General features: G+C 39.2%; 1 protein-coding gene across 1 annotated transcript; it reads left to right on the top strand.

The window, feature by feature from the left end:
• The first annotated feature begins 431 nt into the window (after window positions 1-431).
• Window positions 432-1431, top strand: LOC109991639 (gamma-crystallin M2-like). Its single transcript, XM_020643981.2, has 3 exons — window positions 432-575; window positions 752-994; window positions 1118-1431. The coding sequence occupies exons 1-3, from the start codon at window positions 543-545 to the stop codon at window positions 1394-1396; spliced, it is 555 nt and encodes a 184-aa protein (XP_020499637.1). The 5' UTR covers window positions 432-542; the 3' UTR covers window positions 1397-1431.
• The last annotated feature ends 16171 nt before the right edge of the window (window positions 1432-17602 follow it).

The raw sequence follows: 17602 nt of genomic DNA, 5'->3' as shown, positions 1-17602 counted from the left end.
AAAAAAGATTTTTCATTAAATGACGCACATTTGTTCAATACAATCAAATAATTGGACTGTGTGATACCCGAGGGCTTATAAACAAAGGACATTTTTATCATAAATCAGGAAAATTCAGTCCAAAGATCCTACTTAACTCATAATGTTAGATACTGATATATGCTAGAGTGGCTTTTAAAATGACATTCTGTCGGCTGAAACAAAAAACAACAGGTTTTTTTTTTTGCTGATGACAAAAAAGTTTACATAACATTGAAAAAAAAGTGTGACCTCTATATGTTAACCCTTTCAACAACCCTGTGACCCCAACGTAGTGAGTGAAAGAATCTCTGCTGGCCCCTGAAAAAGTGGACAATCCTTCCATATTCTGGCGCGTTACTATGACGCTGTTGCTGGCTCAGGAAGTTTAGACAAAAGGGCCAGTTTTTGACGCAGGTATAAAAGGAAAGGGTTAAACCAGAAACGGTACAGTTTTGTGAAAAACCAGCAGCAGCAGCAGCAACAGCAGCATCAGCAGCAGCAACAGCTCACTGACCAACAAGATGACTTCCACTGGAATGAACATGATGAGCAGGGTAAGCTCTTAATTTCCATGATATTTAAATGTTTACAAGTAAAAAATGTATTTTCTTGTAGGTTAGTTGTTTTTCTATTTTCCCCTGATAAGACATAATCCTGTGCACCTTCAAGAGTCAACAAATCTATTAAACATTACACATGCTAATCAAGGCCTTTCCTCTCTCTCCCTCAGATCATCTTCTACGAGGAGAGGAACTTCCAGGGTCGTTCCTATGAGTGCATGAGCGACTGCCCAGACATGTCCTCCTACCTGAACAGGTGTCACTCCTGCAGGGTGGAGAGAGGCTGCTTCGTGGTGTACGACCGCAACAACTACATGGGCAACCAGTACTTCATGAGGAGGGGCGAGTACGCCGACTACATGAGCATGATGGGCATGAGCGAATGCATCAGGTCCTGTCGCATGATCCCAATGGTGAGATCTCACTTCTGGCTGGTTTTACTTACAAAAGCGAAACATATCATTTATTTTCATACGAAACCCTTGATAAAATTGTGAAATACAATGCCTTTAACACATTCCTCCCCCGGAAAACAGCACAGGGGATCCTTCAGGATGAAGATCTATGAGAGGGAGAACTTCGGCGGTCAGATGCACGAGCTGATGGAGGACTGCGACAGCGTCATGGACCGTTACCGCATGCCCCACTGCATGTCCTGCAACGTGATGGACGGCCACTGGCTGATGTACGAGCAGGCCCACTTCAGAGGCAGGATGATCTACATGAGGCCTGGCGAGTACAGGAACTTCTCCCAGATGGGCGGCAGCGGCATGAGGTTCATGAGCATCAGGCACATCAACGACTCCTGCTATTAAACTGTGTACACTGAATAAAACTGTCAAAATATGAACTGCTGCTGTGTCAAATGGTTTTTTTTAATTGTACTTACCTTAACTCAGCCTATACTGGCTGAAACTCACAGGGAGTTTACAGAGACAAAGAGTATATGGTTCCCTGTGTTCATTTACATAGGCTTATTTGATTCTTATTTTCATTTTCCATCAGCATCTTTAGAATTTTTATGCTCTTCAACTAGCTCCCCAAATCACTGGCTTTTTATGACTTCAAATATTATATACCGAAAAATCAATGGGATTTAATTCACGTCAATATTTTGGAAATCACAAAACATAATATAACTATCCAGCAAAGAACTTCCTTACATCCTGTAAAATATCCCATTCTTCTTTAAAGATAAAAAAAACAATACAATACAACATGCTCTAACCTTAACCCTAGGGATCGTTAGAGGTTGTGTTCTGGTCTTCAGACAGGGATAAGCTAGCTTGTTTTGTTTTAGCACTTGAGCTAAGCTAGGCTAATCAGCTGTGAACAGGGCTCCCATTGGAATACAGAATCAAGCTCAAATAGTCCTAAAATTTAAATTGTAAAAGTTTGGCACATCAGTATACATCCATGTCCACTGACAAACGTTTTGTCCATCTTGAACAAGGCATGGTAAAACAGAAAACTATGTAAGAACACCTAACTCAAAACGTGTTGCATAGTTTTATACCAAACACAACTTGGGAAAACACGACTTTCAACCTCTAAATTTTGACCGAAAAATGCACACTGTATTCAAGTACTCATTAAACCTGTCTTTATGTTTAATCAAGTACTTTCAAGAGGCTAAACATGACCAAAATGCAACTGCTTTACAACTGTTACCGTGAGTTAGAAAGGCAGGAAGTTTAGTCTAATTCTGTGAGAAATTCCAACAGTTGTGTCTAGAGACTTGCACAATACAACCAGATATTGTCACAAATATTGGAATAACCGAGATTCTTCAATTGTTCAATTTGGCCTCAGGCTCTGTTAGAGTGGTTAGGAGATGCAAATATTGTGTTTGGTACGTCTGGGTTTGTTTCTGCTTGTCTGGGTGTTTCCTTTACTCATGTTCTCTGCAGTCATGTGATCTCATCAGCATCACATTAGCAGAGCAGTCACAAATACACAAGCAGTCTCCTGACATTTTTTCGGAAATCATTTATTTCACAAGCACTGTGACAATATTAATTGCAGAAAACATGACCATTTGGATTGATTGCAATGTCATGTGTTATAGGAGTTCGTTTTGGCACAGACACTGATGTATCCCTCAGCATGATGCAAAACTTTGGTGCCTGACCCTACAATTCTTCAATTCATTTAGCAGACGCTTTTGTCGAAAGCGACGTACATCAGAGAGTAAATACAACACATGTAAGTATCAAGAAATGAGGAAACAACGTCAACAGCTTTAAATCCAATCTCAAAAGTTACTGAGCAGTTTTTTTGTAAGTAGCCCCCTGACTATTCACCTCAAACTATCTTGTTATTTTCCAACAGAATAGCTGAAAAAGTTATGAAATCTGATTTTTCTTTGCTTTGAGTTAACAAGATCAAGATAAATACATGTGTTGATGAAATGTGTTTTGGACTTTAACATTCATTAGCCTATTAGCACATTAGCATGCTGTCATGTTACATTTATTACATTTCCATGGGAAACATCAAACCTGCTGACAATATTTTGTGAGCAATATATTGTAAGAATGTTAAGATGTTTGCATGTTTGGCTATCATTGCAATAAGGGTTTTGAAGCTTTTAATCTTAACAGAAAAACTTCATGCACAAGGTTAAAGCTGCTGAAATGAAAAGTCCATAATAACACAACTTATCTTTTTTGATTAATTCTCCCTGCTCTCATAGCCACATCAGATGCACCAGATACTGTTGTCATAATATAACTCTACAACACTGAATGCTAACTGCTTAGCATCATAGTAAAGAGACACATTTAGCAACTAGCAAGATGAACAAACTCCAACATTTGGCAGCTGAATACATGGATAATCCCCCCTGGAGTTGATAGAGGCCAAAACCAAAGATTAAAGACCCAAAAGTTGGATTTATAGTCACCAAATGTCTTGAAAACTTGTCCTCAAATGAACAATGTTAATGTTTCATACTGTATGTATCTACTGGATGTCATTATGAGCAACAACTATGTGTTTGCTACATCAATTTAAAACGGGACTGTCAAGTTTTATTCACGTTTCTGTTCTGCCCAGTCTTAAAAAATAAACTATATGTTTAAACGGAAATAAACATGTAAAAAATTAGACACATTGAAAAGATATTTCACTGTGAAATCACTGCTGTTTCAAAGAAGATATGTAATTATTCATATAGCCTAGTTCTTTTTTGTTTTATTTCCCAAAGGGGGATTATGGAGGCACATGTCTCTCTATCTCCTTTTTCACTCTTTCTTTCTTTTTCCTTTTTCCTCTTCCTCCAGAGATAGGCCAATCCAGCGAGTGAGTGGGGAATCGATGCCCTGATACGAGATTCAGCCTAATGAGGATCAGAAACATCTTAATAAAGACCCTTAATCCACCACTTAATCCCTCATTACAGAATCATCTGCATTCACTGGTCCTGCTCCATACCGCCGCATTGACAGCACATTCAGGTCCATTGTTCTGCCTCGCCTCATCTCTCACCCTGGGCTACGTCTCCCTTTGTCTCCCCTCGGTGTCAGTTATATTTGATCCGCTCTCATTAGACTTTCAGACGAGATCAGCAGAAGGGCCGGAAAAATAGTGCTTTTGTGTGCAGTTTTGTGCTATCTCTTGTCTGAAATGGAAAATGAGACATATGCCTAATGAGGCGGAGAAGAACTGGGACCTGGTGTCCAACACAGAGATAGAGGGTGTGTTGGGAGCGCTGTGACCGATACTGTTAAAGGACACACTTCCCAGTCAACGTCTGTGTCGGTGATTATGACTTCTGAGAGCGTGAAAATTACTCTGAAGTGGGACAGATGGATTAAAGTTTAATGCTGAACCCTGGAGAGTCTGTGTTTGAGTTTAGTGCAGCATTAACACAAAAGTTAGGAAAGTTTTAGCCAAGCTAAAAAAAGTATTCTGGCTTCATGCAGTTTATCCTTGTTTTTTTTCCAGAGATAACTCAACAATATACTTGTCATAGTTTCTATATGTTTTGAGACATTGCTACATAGCACTGTTGAGATGAGGTCTCGTGTGACATTTTTTGTAACTTTCTTTGGATTATTTTTGCTTCTTCACTTTGAGTGCCCTTTGGCCATAATTAAATTACTTCTACAGCAAGATACATGCACAATGAACCTTTAAAAGCGCATCATTTATTTTATTTTCAAACTATGACATTACAGCTTTTTCTCTTCTTGTTGATCCGACTGAAAATCAGCAGCTCAAGTCCCTTTCACACCTGCACTGCACTCCTGGAAAGATCCCGACATTGTCTGTGAGGGAGAATGTTTGGATGATAAAGAGATTAAATGACATAATAATATGTAATACGAGCTCAAATCTTAAACCTGCCAAATGGTTTTAGTTTTGCCTTAATTGTTAGCAAAGCAGAACATAGTCTTGAAATTCATAGATAGTATCACATCTTACAAATTGCAAATAGCCTACTCTACTTGTCCCAGTTACCTGACTCTTCAAACTACTCACCTGTTCAACATTCCCCAATCATCCGTTTTGATACCAGCCCAAGTCTACCTACTCTATCAGTTGTTCATGTTGCATCATGCAGTTGATATTCAGCTCCTGGAAAGTTAGTCCAAAAATCCCCAGTCAAATTAACCCCATCACTACCAAACCTAGAATAAAAAGGGATGTTAATGTAAATGTATGCAATCTTAGAGGGGGGAATCTCTTCTCCTTAAACTGACTCTGAGAGATTATCTTTATGAGGGTCAGATAATTAGCTTCATGTTGGTTTGGAAGAGGCTGATGTTGACCCACACTACCCCTCCCTCTTCATTACTCTGTGTACTGAGGTGAACAGGAGGTGGAGGGGATAAAACGATACAAATAAAACTCATTAAAGGTACCCATGTGGTTACAAATCCCCCCCTCGCGATATGCTAACACTCCACAGACATCATTAGCTGCAGTCAAAGAAGCTATCGTTATTCTGCCTGGATATGAACACAGATCAAAGCCAGCTATAGTTCATTGTCTTTTAACCTGAGGCAGGATTCTGAAAATCAGAGCTCCCTTTTTTGGCAGGTTTCCATTTTTCCTCCTGATCTGGGCAAGGGAAGACCTAGAAAATCACTCCACATACCAAGAGCAAATCTCAAGATGAAAAAAAAATCTTAATGATCTCCCAAATGGAGCCCCCATGGCATTTTCTTGTTAAGAAAAAGTGAGTTAATGTTTGCTCTTGCAGAACAGGTAAGGGTACTTTTGTAGAAGAAGTTTGCTGAATCCTCCAGTGACATTTTAAATCAACTTTTTGAAGATGTATTAGGATTTAGTGATCAAGATTTAAGGGGGGGAGTTCCAGAGGATTGGGGCTACCATACCGGTGGCTCTGCCCCTTGAAGTCCGCAGGTCGCTGTGGGGAGTGGAGAGCAGATCAGGGTCCAAGCTCCCCACGGAGCTCTATGTATAGAGTTTGAAATGCCAAAACAATTATCAGATGCATTACCTGATTTTTGTGTATAGAGCTATCATCAGGTCACATTTTTATTTTGTCCAATTACACTATAAACCCAATTACCAAATAAATGGTTATAATATTTATTTTGATACGACTGTCATGTCCTTCACAGGATATATTTCTAATTTTGGTAATAAAGTCATTGACCAAACATCTGCAAAACCAAAGACATACATACCAGTCTGAGCAGTACTTTCTGTTGAGTGCTAATAAGATAGATATTCAGAACCCTAACACACTTCACTTAGACAATGGGCATAGTAAACTTGACACCTTCACCTGCTGCTAAGAATCAGTTAGCATCTTTATTAGTGCACTGTGCCTAAGTAAAGCCTTGGAGAGCTAGCAATTAGCTAAATTCTTATGAATAGAGCCTAAATATAAAACCTTAAGGAGGCTGTTTTGAGACTAGTTTATGTTGACATAAGCAAGGTACTAAACACAATCAAGATTGTAAACCAATGATTTTATTTGACCACAACATAAAATGCTCCAGCACTGCTGACCACATCATTTACACCTGCACAAATGTTTGCCAACAGTTTATCAGTTAAATGAGCAAAGCAGTGAGTCACAGGTGCTGAATCCTCCCCAGAGGTGACGTTTTGCTCGGACATGCTGTGTGTGTAATCCCCAACAATCTCCTGCTTCATTTCACACACATTTGCATCAGATGATCCTCAGGGTCCCATCCCCTTCACCCCCTTGATCCGACATGTCCAATAAGAGCGGCATAATTTTCTCCTCAGTTTTGAGGAGAACGCTCCCTGACAACTTGATCTCACCCATGCCAATTACTCCATTTGCATCCCACTGTTCCCTCCTGCTCAAACACAGATGCAGATTTATTTTCTTCTGTGTTTACATTAGGCAGAAACTGAGGCAGGTGCAGGAGTTTTCTCCTCGGGGCAGCTCGCAGCTGTGAGGAGTGTAACTGCTAACAGACAGAGAGAGAGGTACAGTATGTGCTAACAAACTAATCACATATGATAGCATCTGAAGCCAACAGACAGCAGACACACGTTGCAGGCCTTATGCCCTCCAGCAGCAGACTGAATGAATGGTAGAAGTCGACCGTGACCACATCAGTAAAGCTATGCACAGGTCAGTTAAAGAGAGAATGTAAACAAAAATGGTAGTAAACATAGAGACACGTACACCTGTCCACTGTTTAGATGAAGTTAGATCCAATTCTTATGAAGACATCTTTAAATAACTGAATGTTCATGAAATATACAAACAGAGTTTGGCAGTCGTGAAAGAAGAAATTAATGTCCAGGTCCAGATTTTTTCACATGTTTACACCTAATAATTTACACTAAATGTCTTTGTGTATTTTTGTTGACTTTGACTGGCAATTATTTCACTTCTGAAAAAAATAACACCCTCTACTATTCCACCTTCAGTTTCTTCTATTTGTCCAATTTTTTTTCTCGGGCGTATCTTCCACAAGGGTTTAAGGATAGAGGAATTTGTTTGCTGTTGAGAATGAAAAACAGTGTTATGGAAAATATGGGATTATATATTTTTTTTATTAAGAGGCAGACTTAACTTGACTTTGCTTGAAAGTTTAACAGTCATTGATTTAAAGATAGTTCACTACAAATTTATTTCTGAAAATTTTTTATCATGAAAATTTGATTAGGCTTCATATTCATCATGCAGTATGTCCCTTATTCACAACTGACTTTTCTGTAAAGAATAATTAATAACATTTGAGGAATATTTAAATGATTTAACTTGCTTTCATGAAAATACAATTGAAGATTCCTTAACAATATTATTTCAGCCATACAAGTGTGTTGGACAGAAAAATGCCTACAGATTTTTCTCCCAGGGAGTCATTGAATAAAAAGCTAAAGCAGCTTTTTGTCTGTAAAAGACCTGCAATGTGAGAATATACTTTCACTAAAGGTTTATTTGTTCAACTTCCCTTAACTGGACCATATTGCATTGTGCTTTTGGTCAAAGGCATCCTCTAATATTTGTAATGATCATATTCACCCACCATCATTGTCAACATTGTTTTTGTGCTCCTTCACTTACAACTTCAACTTAAACATTGCAAGCACAGTACTTGACTAAATGTACTTTGTTACTTTGGAATAATACAAGTAATAATAATAGCAATACAAGTTTTTTTTGTTTTTTTTGTGGATACCACTCGACATCCTACAACAACTTTAATTTTCTCTAGAATTTGGCTCAGACTCAGAACATCAAAAACACCAACTGCATACTCATATCCCTCCTGCTACTTCCTGTGCTTCACTGAATTATCTGCTTCTCCGTTTCCAGCCCTCTCTAATAATAACCAGCTCTCTGAGAGGAATGTTGAGCTCTGGCTCTGTGTACTGTATTCTCCCTGTGTAGTTGTTTTCATCAACTTCTTCCTCATGTCTGTTGCAATTGGAAGCCCTAGGAAACAAACAAACATTGGATTTAAGACTGCTTATAACATCGGATACCCAGGAAGTGGTAAAAGAGAGTGGACGTGGTAGTAATCAGATCAAGTCAGGTCTATTGTGGTCCATTGTGTGCAGTCACATGTCCATGCCCTTTCCCTGCTCAGGTCAACAGTAGAGGGGTCACATGTTAACCTTGTAATGGCAGGTCAGGTGTGATTATTAAATCGATAACATGACTTTTGGATCACTGATAACATATGAGATGAAAAAATATTCAATTGAATAGTATCGATTGAAACTTCACTGTGTTAACTTATTAGAGACAAGTAGTCCTTTGACTGAAGTCAAGTTTATATAATATGAAAAGACAGCCATAGCCAATTAATCCCAAAGCAATCTTTTAATCAGTAAAGAACAGTTGACTTTAGAAAACATGGACGTATTCCAGTGACATCATCCATTGGTTACTGAAGATGCAGTCTGAAGCCCAATAGTGGTGGTCGCAATGTTGGAAATGCTATCTTCACCTGACTTTTGATGAAGTTAACAGGCAGAGAGGTTGAACTGAGGTGAGCCTCAAGCCTCCTGACCAAGTGATAATCTTGGATGTTGAAAGATGAAGCCAATGTTGAAGTGCAAATTGTTTTAATTATGGGACCCAAAATTGGGATGCCTTGGGTTTTGCAGTAAGCTTCAACTCTGATAACTGCAGTTTTTTTTGCACTTCCACATTGGCCTCATTTTTAAAGGGCAGAGGTTCTCGCTTGGTTCAAAATCAGGCTTTTGTGTTGTAAATACACTGCTGATGCCCCGATGACCTGCAAAGACCTCTGACCTCAGTCTTTAGCCTAGACCTGTAATGACCTCAGCAGAACAGTTCCTTATGGTGGTTCAGAGATGAAAGTCTGCTGAAGATTAACATTTTGTAGTCAAAGTTTGTGGCCACTGTGTTATCTACTTTATCTCTGCCATCAGTAGCACACTAACAGATTATCAGTACCAAGGTCCTTTGTTGACACAGCTGCAGCCTGGGTGTAAGCTTATAGGTTCAGGATGTTCCTCGCTGCCCAGCCCAGCAGCTTCACAAAAACACACAAAGATTGGAAAGACTCTCTCCCTCTCACTGATGTGTGAAACCAGACTGAGACATGTCCTTCTACCAGAGAAGGAAAATGCTGGGTCTCAACGGGTAACATATTGAAATACTGTCAAAATAAATATATATATTTTCCTCTCACTTTCTTTGCAAGATGAGATCATTCTTAAACATGTATCTTACAAAAGTAAATTAAGCAAATAAGCTCGGCTCTTAGTGGTGTATTCTGATAATTTTTGCATACATATTATTCATATTACCTGTCCTCTACATGTCAGAGTGAAATAGTTCACATACTTGTGTAAGTAGATTTTAAATGCATGAGTCTAACTTCTTTTAGTCATTCACATTTTAGTATTGGTACTACAGAATTTTTGGTAAAAATGTATTTCTACTATTGCAGCAGGTTATGTAAATTAATGCACACAACTTTTCAAGAAAGAAAGCAGCTGTTTCAATCCTGGTTAATTCAATACCTGTCAGTGCCAGAAGGGGGCAGTGATGCTACAATTTCCCTTTGTATCCTAATGGATGTTGATCTAAAAACGTGATTCTCTACCTCTACTCTCCAGCACTGACACACAAAACCAAACATGTGAAACAAATCCTGACAAGTCAAACTCTGACCTTTTGTCTCTGAAAAGATCTGAGAAACCACCGGAGTCTTTCTTTCTGCTCTCATATCAGAGTTTCAGTGACGGTGAATCCCTGCAGGTAGAAAGCTCGTCCTCAAACCATGCTCAACGTTTCAGCTTTGTGTGAGTGTGGGTGATAATGTCCAAAAGGACAATGGTATCAAATGGCCGCTCCACAGGGACAAGAGTGTTCAGATATCTATATATAATCTGTGTTTAGTGTCCGAGAAGTGTAGGTTTTCTGTATTGTTTTGTGTAGGTCAGTGGGCTGGTGGGCGAGAGGACATCCTCTCTGTAAAGTGAAACAGGTGCTTCAGGGAAGGGGCTTCCCCAAGGACCAATAGGGACGAGTTCTATATGGTTAACAGTTTACACCCTTGTGAAAACCGGCTTTGTAAAACTATAGGGTTTGCAGTAAGGTGGTGTAGGAGCAAAAAGGCTATTGTCTGTGAATGGCTCCCTGATGTGTTGCAACTATGGACTGTATCTGTTTCACACAGTGTGAAAACTGTTTTTGTAAACATGGACACTAATGTCAAGTCGTTCATGTTAATCTTTACAAAATGTTAAATCAATTGACAGGTCACTTTGAAGAAACTGAGTTGCCAACATTTTTAAAGTAATTGTTGAGTTTATCGTGCATGTGTCGATTTTCTTTAAGTTCATGCACACAATTAGAATGTATTGACAGCTTCACAGGGTCAGAAACTTGGTTGTAAAGAAAGAATCCCATCCCCTGTCCATCAAATGCACCTGTTCTGTTGACTAGATTTTGGCGGTTAGACCATGAACATTGTTGCAATGATTGACCATGATTGGAACAACCTTAAGGTTCTCCTCCGCTGGTTTGATGAAACAAGGACTTTTAAGAAAACATCTTTGGATCTGGAAACTGTAAATGAACATAATAAAACGACCAACAGATTCATCAATGACAGTAGCATGTGACTGTTAGATGCAGCTATTTTAAAACCTTGAGTCCAACAACACATTTTTTACTTACATGTTTTTGTCTCTGTTCTTTGTCACTTTACAATTTCAGTTCAGACTAACTGATTTTTACTTTTAACTTGCTAAAGAGTTCTGTTGTGAATATATTGAAAAGTCAATGCAAAAGCAATTATTTGAGATTTAAAAAAAACATTATTGTCTGTTAAAAACATCTCTATCCTCAATCAACTGTCTTATCTAAATAAGGCTAAAGCCCTGCCCAAAAATAAATAAATAATCCTCAATCTCTGTTAACGCTTTCATAATTATAGTTTTAATTTAGCCTCAGTAATCACTCATTTTTGAAAAATCCTTGCACTTTTGCTGAAGTCCCAGCCTTTTATAACAACAATAACAGTGTCATTATAAGGCAAGAATCTGTAGTCTAATGTTTTGTGTGTATCCTGTTTTTAAGCTAGGAATAGAAAAATTGCCCTAAAACACATCCATATGCTAGAAGGAGGATTTCTTTCAGGACGTGTCTGTTGTGTAGTAACTTGTCTGGCTTTTTTCCCAGAGGATCTGAGGTCACTTCCTGTTTGTTATCCCTGATGCTATCATCCTGAATGCCTAAGCAGCTGTGTCCAACCATCCAGGAAACCCTTTCTTAATTTGTTATGCCTCCATCACCTCCTCTCTTCTTGTGTTTAATTCCCACAGAAAAGCGAGCGCGCACTTATCAGTCGGGGCCTTTTAACATGTTTATCACAGATCATCAGGGAGCTTGGAAAGAGGCCTAAAAAAGAGCCGCCTGCTGCTCTTCAAACCCCAAGATTCGGTCCCTCGGTGCTACGTCAAAGGCTGCGCTCTTGTAACCAAGTTAGATGGCGTCGACAGCCACTCGCAGGGCTTCAAAGAGTAAAGCAGCGGCTGCAGATGTGTGACTGCTCACAGGGTCCTAATCTGTTCAGAGGAGGAGGGATCCAATCCGGATCTTTTTCATCCCACCGCACAGAGATGGGGCTTTTTCTCTGAGAGGCCTGCTGTAATACAGAGCATTAGAGAGATAAAGGCCTCTCCTCACAGCTGCCTCACGCTGACAGACTCTTGGAAAAACTGGCTCGGGAGGATCTGGGAGGATCCTTTCCTGTATCTCCACCACAGGTTTCTGTCTTCGCAGCCTCACACCCTCCTTCAAACCCTTGAGCTTGGTCTTCTTTTTACCCACAAATCTCTCCTTATCATTGTAATGATAAGGTCTCCTCATGGATCATCGCACTGTGCACCTCACTGTAAAGCTTCAGACAGTTTTCCAGTTTTTTTAAGATACGAGTCTTACTAAACACTTTGCAACCTGACCCTTTTAAAACATGCAAACACCCCAAACTTCAATTTGATGTTATAATGCAGACAGAATACTTTGTGTTAATGAATAAAATATGAGTAAGTTTTACAAAACTACTAGATTTCAAAGTGTTAATGGCCTAAAGGGGTTGAAGTTGTATGAAGCAGAACCAGAATCCTTAAAAAGCACCTAAAATTCAAAGGCTTCAATCGACATATTAGGAACACATTAAAGTGTTCAGCATGTAGACTTCCTTTAATGTACGCTTAAATGTCAAATACTGTTTGACACTTGCATGAAAATGTCCTTAGATACAAAGAGACAAAATGTCTTCTGATTGGACATTTTTTCTGTCCAATGAGAGTCAGTTTAGGAACTGTCATGTTTGTATTTATGGGGAGAGGAAAGCAGAGTGATGGAAAAGAGTCGGTAGACAGGCAGCAGAAAGGCCAGGACACAGAGAGGACAACACATGAGACCAGGGAGGAAGGGAAGTGGAGCAAAGATGAAGGGACAGGGGGAGGCCCAGCCCAGACGTCACATCTGCCGCCACAACTCCCCAGAGGCCTCCAGGGCATGGGAACCTCACTCGTCTCCACCCAAACCCCTCCTCCTCAGTGGTACGACCAGTCCCACCACCGGCCTTGGACCTGCTCTGTCTGGCCTGGACCCCAGATCTCCCACTCTCCCCCTGACTCTCTCACACTACTGTTATTACTTCTTATATTCTTATCTCTTGTTTTTTCCTTTTATTTTCTCCTTTTGACTCTTTTGTGTATCCATTCACATTACACATCTTAGTATATGCATGATGATGACAATAAAATGAGATAAGATAAGATCATTATTAATCCCGAGGGAATTTGGGATTGTAGAAGTCAATGACCTGACTTTGAACCTTATTGTAGCAGATTTGAATTCAACTGATAATAGAGAAGTTAAAGGGCGGACGTTTAACTTTAATTGAGGGGTGCCATTCACGTAAAAACTGATTAAGGATCAAAATCTGCAGTTAGAAGCAAAACAAACCTCATGAAGAGCTTGTCTGTTATTGTATTAATTTATGAACAGAAAATTGATCATCAACAATCTTTGGCTTAACAATTATTTCTAAGCAAAACAAAATATTAAGGTCACATTTGACTCTTGTCAGATTTTTTTATTTTTTTTAATTTAAGCACATTAATCAGTGTAAATACAAAAACACATGCGCAAACAACTGGATATAACTTGAGAGCTGCCTCAATTTTAAATTGCTACCAGTTCAATTCCATGTTTGCCCTGATTTAGTTTATTGCTTTTCTGACTGATGTGTAACTGCTCACTTGTCGTTATCAGATGCCTGCACTGTGCCATTGTCCTTAAAAAATGCTCTAGACCAAATGACCCACGCATATTGTGTTAATTTTTTGTGTCCACATGCGTTAAAACATGAAAGTATTTTTTAGAGACGGTAAAAGTACAAATGGCTTCAGTCCACAGTAAAATGAATAAAAAGTTGGTTGAATTCTTCAAACATGCTTTGGATGAATGTGCTATAACCAAAGGGATTATACGGTTTCACAATTTATATATCCCTTGCAAACAAAAAAGGCTATTTGTGTCACATTGTTGCACTTACATCCCAGTTTTGACAGTCAAGGTTTCCACACCACATTATCTCCCTCCCTGTGCGTGTCTAGAGTAACACAGCAGTTAAACCCCTGCCAGCTGTTAACAATGGCATGCTGTGTGTGTAAAGACCTTTGGAAAGGCTGAGTGTAAGCGTGTGCGCACATGTATGTGCAGCAGCTGTTGGCGGTGTGTTCATCTTCCAGCCCATGTCCAAAACACAGAGGCCGGCTGCTCCCAAAGCTCAAACCAACGCGGCCCTTTTTCACACATTTACAGCCAACCGCTGCCATAATATTAAGCGTGTGTTAATATTTTTACTAACATGAGCTGCAGTCTTCACACATCTGCCAAAGTATCTCTTAATTGTTTTAGCGATGAATCAAAAGTAGATAAGATTGTTTCTTTTAGGCAGGGTTCCTCATGGAATTAATGGGAAAAGGCAGTAGGCTATACATGATCAGCTTTCTCCAAAGTATTTAAATCTTATAGAAGAAAAACAGACAACTGAAAATCAATTGAAAAAGGGGCCTAAGTCCTTCCTTCTTTAGGCTGTTCTAGAGCACATCTCTGATGTAAAGGTTAATGATAACACGCTAACGTGCCTAAAACGTCCGAGCTAACGTGCTAATGCCAAACAACTAGTTGATACCATTTTTGTCCTCTTTGTTTATAGTGTTAGCATGCTAAAATCTGCTTTACAGTATACCACTGAACAAAAATTACAGTAAAAGACAAAATAAATATAAATAAACTTCAAGAATTTGTTTGACTGATAGAAAATTGTAGGCTACATTGCATTGACATTTCTTAAAAGTTAAGTGACTACTTAAGATATTGCAAGTCATCGTATAGGCCTATAGGCAACATGTAGGTATGTATCTGTGTGCTATTAAGACTTTACAATAAGTTACACAAATTAAGTACATTCATATTTGGAAAATAATTCTCAAGCTGAGTAACATTCGCTGTTGTGATTCAGCCATGCTAGTACGTTGACCTGAGCCGCTGCCTTGGCAAGAAAAAAATCCATGTAAATAGAAGAGTATATTTTTCTGCGCCCACTCCTCCTCCCTGCTAGCTAGCAACAGCAGCTGATATTTCATAAAAGTATAATGTTACCTCTTGGATCCACAACAAGTTAACATCAAACAGGCGTCACATAATTGTCCCTGATCAGGTTTCACACAGCAGCTCTGTGTCACACTCAAGGGAATAAACAAGCAGTGCCTCACATGCCAAAGTGTGGTTTGTCACATTTAGTTAACACAAGTGGTCAAACATAAATCAGCCACAAACAGATCATAGAAGGCTATTGATTTTGAGAGGAATTAAGTCTCAGATATATATACAGATGTAGACCAAAAGGACAAACTCTTTTAACTGAAAATATGATCTAATTTTAACATGTCGCACTCATCTGGATTAGATGACGCCTGAGGTATAAACCAGGGGTCTGTGTAACAAAGCAGCTATGGTTCTTATTGTGAAGACTTTAGATTGACTTCATTGCATACCCTAACTTGCCCAACTAACCATTTGCATGACCCTGACACTTTTCATGGCATGACCCAAAAATACTGTAAATTACATGGGGGATGTTGTAGAGATCTTATTTTGATGTCTTTGTGGAGAAAGTCCCCACCCCACCAACATGCAGGCTGACTGGAAGTCTCAGATCCTCCTTAAAAATATCTTATTGTTTTTGTCTGACATCCCAAATCCTCTTGGCATCTGTGGCTTTAATTAATTTGCAATAAATGCTAATAAACCTTCCATTTGTCATAGAAATGTATCCGACACCTTGCTAAAGTTGGGTGCTTTCCTTAGCTGTTAGGGCTGACACCGCAGCTGAGCAACGTTTCCCATGCTGCTAAACCTGCTAGGAATCAATGAAGACCACCGAGTGATGAATAATGTTGACTAAATATTGCCCCTTTAATGACACGGCCTGATTAATTGGCACAATTCTAAAGATTGGCATCATGTAAATATAAGGTTATATATTATGATCTTGGAAGTGAGAGTGTGGATCTCTGTCTCACGCATACTTCTGGTCTATGCCGACATACAGGAGGAAACGTGATGATAGAAGATAGGAGAGATTTATGGAAAAAAATAAAATAAACCAAGGCAAATAAATACCCACCCACCCACCCCCCTATTACTACTTTAGCAACTTTCTAGCTAACACAAATAAGTGCTACTATTAATTGTAATGTTCAAAGTTCATTGTCTTTAAGTTGGTGATTAATAACGAAGTGGAAGCAGAAGCAGAAGTCTTATATTGATTCTTAAGATTCTGGTAATGTGACTTTGACGCTAGAACACAGCAGTGTGACTTCAAGACATATGAGCTTCATACCCTGAGTTTGACGTCAGAGGAAAATGGCCATCATTTAGATATGGTCAATAGAGACAACTGTCAGGACGAAGATAAAGAAATAAGATTACGTAAGAATGGTTCAAATTCTCCGTCTTCAACAGTCAGCCTTGTGTTGAGAGGAGGCATCTGGAAGATTGGCAGCTGTTCAATCTTTAATGAGCGACCATCTCCCTGACCCTGCCTCGTCCCGCCTCGTCCTCCCTCAGTTCAATAAACCCCCTGAGTCCAGACCTCCACCCTCTCCTCTCCTAACCTCACTCCAACTAGCTCCTGGCAATTAGTAGAAGAACCAAACATAATTGCAATGAAAGGATGAGAGCCTGTGTGGCCCTGACCGCCGTCATCCTGACTGTGTAACAGCCAGGCCACTTGTTCTCCATATTGTACATCTGCACAGTAAGAGCTTTTGTTTCCAGAGGACAGCAGAAAGAGAGAGGGCACAGAGAGCGCAATGACCAGAACACCCTGCACAAGTCTGACCAGTTATTAGAAGCCCCGGAGACACCAGACCATACAGATTGACCATACAACAACACATTGGCCAAATCTTTAAATACTCAAGAAAGAATAACAACAGAAATAAAAGTTTACATTTTAATGTTGAAAGCGTCACTGGGAGTGATTTTTAATCCACTTGTTTGGCATAATTAATAATTCAATTAGACAAAAGCTGCTTATTAATTAGAAAGAAAACAGCCAATAGGAAGATATGAAAACTAAGAGTTCAAGTTCTCTATTTAACAAGGATAATCCTTTGCCAAAAAAACTGCACAAACAACCTCACACTAAGGTAAGGTCTTTTCCTGCTTTTGTAGTATCATAACATCTGTTATGAATTTGCGGTATACAAATAAAGATTGATTGATCGAATACCCCAGACTTTGTTTTCCCACACAGCCCTGTTTCTAAGAGACTCTGTTTGCTAATGAAAAATGTAATTATGTTTTGGGTATGGCAAATGTAATGAAGGGTAAATAGAGAAACCTAATAAAGAAATTATATCAGTTAAAGATGCTGCAAAGACATAGAGAAAAATAAGTAAAATGTAAGAGAACATATTCAATTTGTTTATCCACCGAAATAAAGCAATCTTGTCAAATACTATCTACACATGGTGGCCGCATTGAA

The sequence above is a fragment of the Labrus bergylta genome, chromosome 2 (genome assembly GCF_963930695.1).
Source record: "Labrus bergylta chromosome 2, fLabBer1.1, whole genome shotgun sequence".
NCBI lineage: Eukaryota > Metazoa > Chordata > Actinopteri > Labriformes > Labridae > Labrus > Labrus bergylta.
The sequence above is the reverse complement of the archived record's forward strand: the minus strand, read 5'-3'. Positions and strand labels throughout refer to the sequence as shown.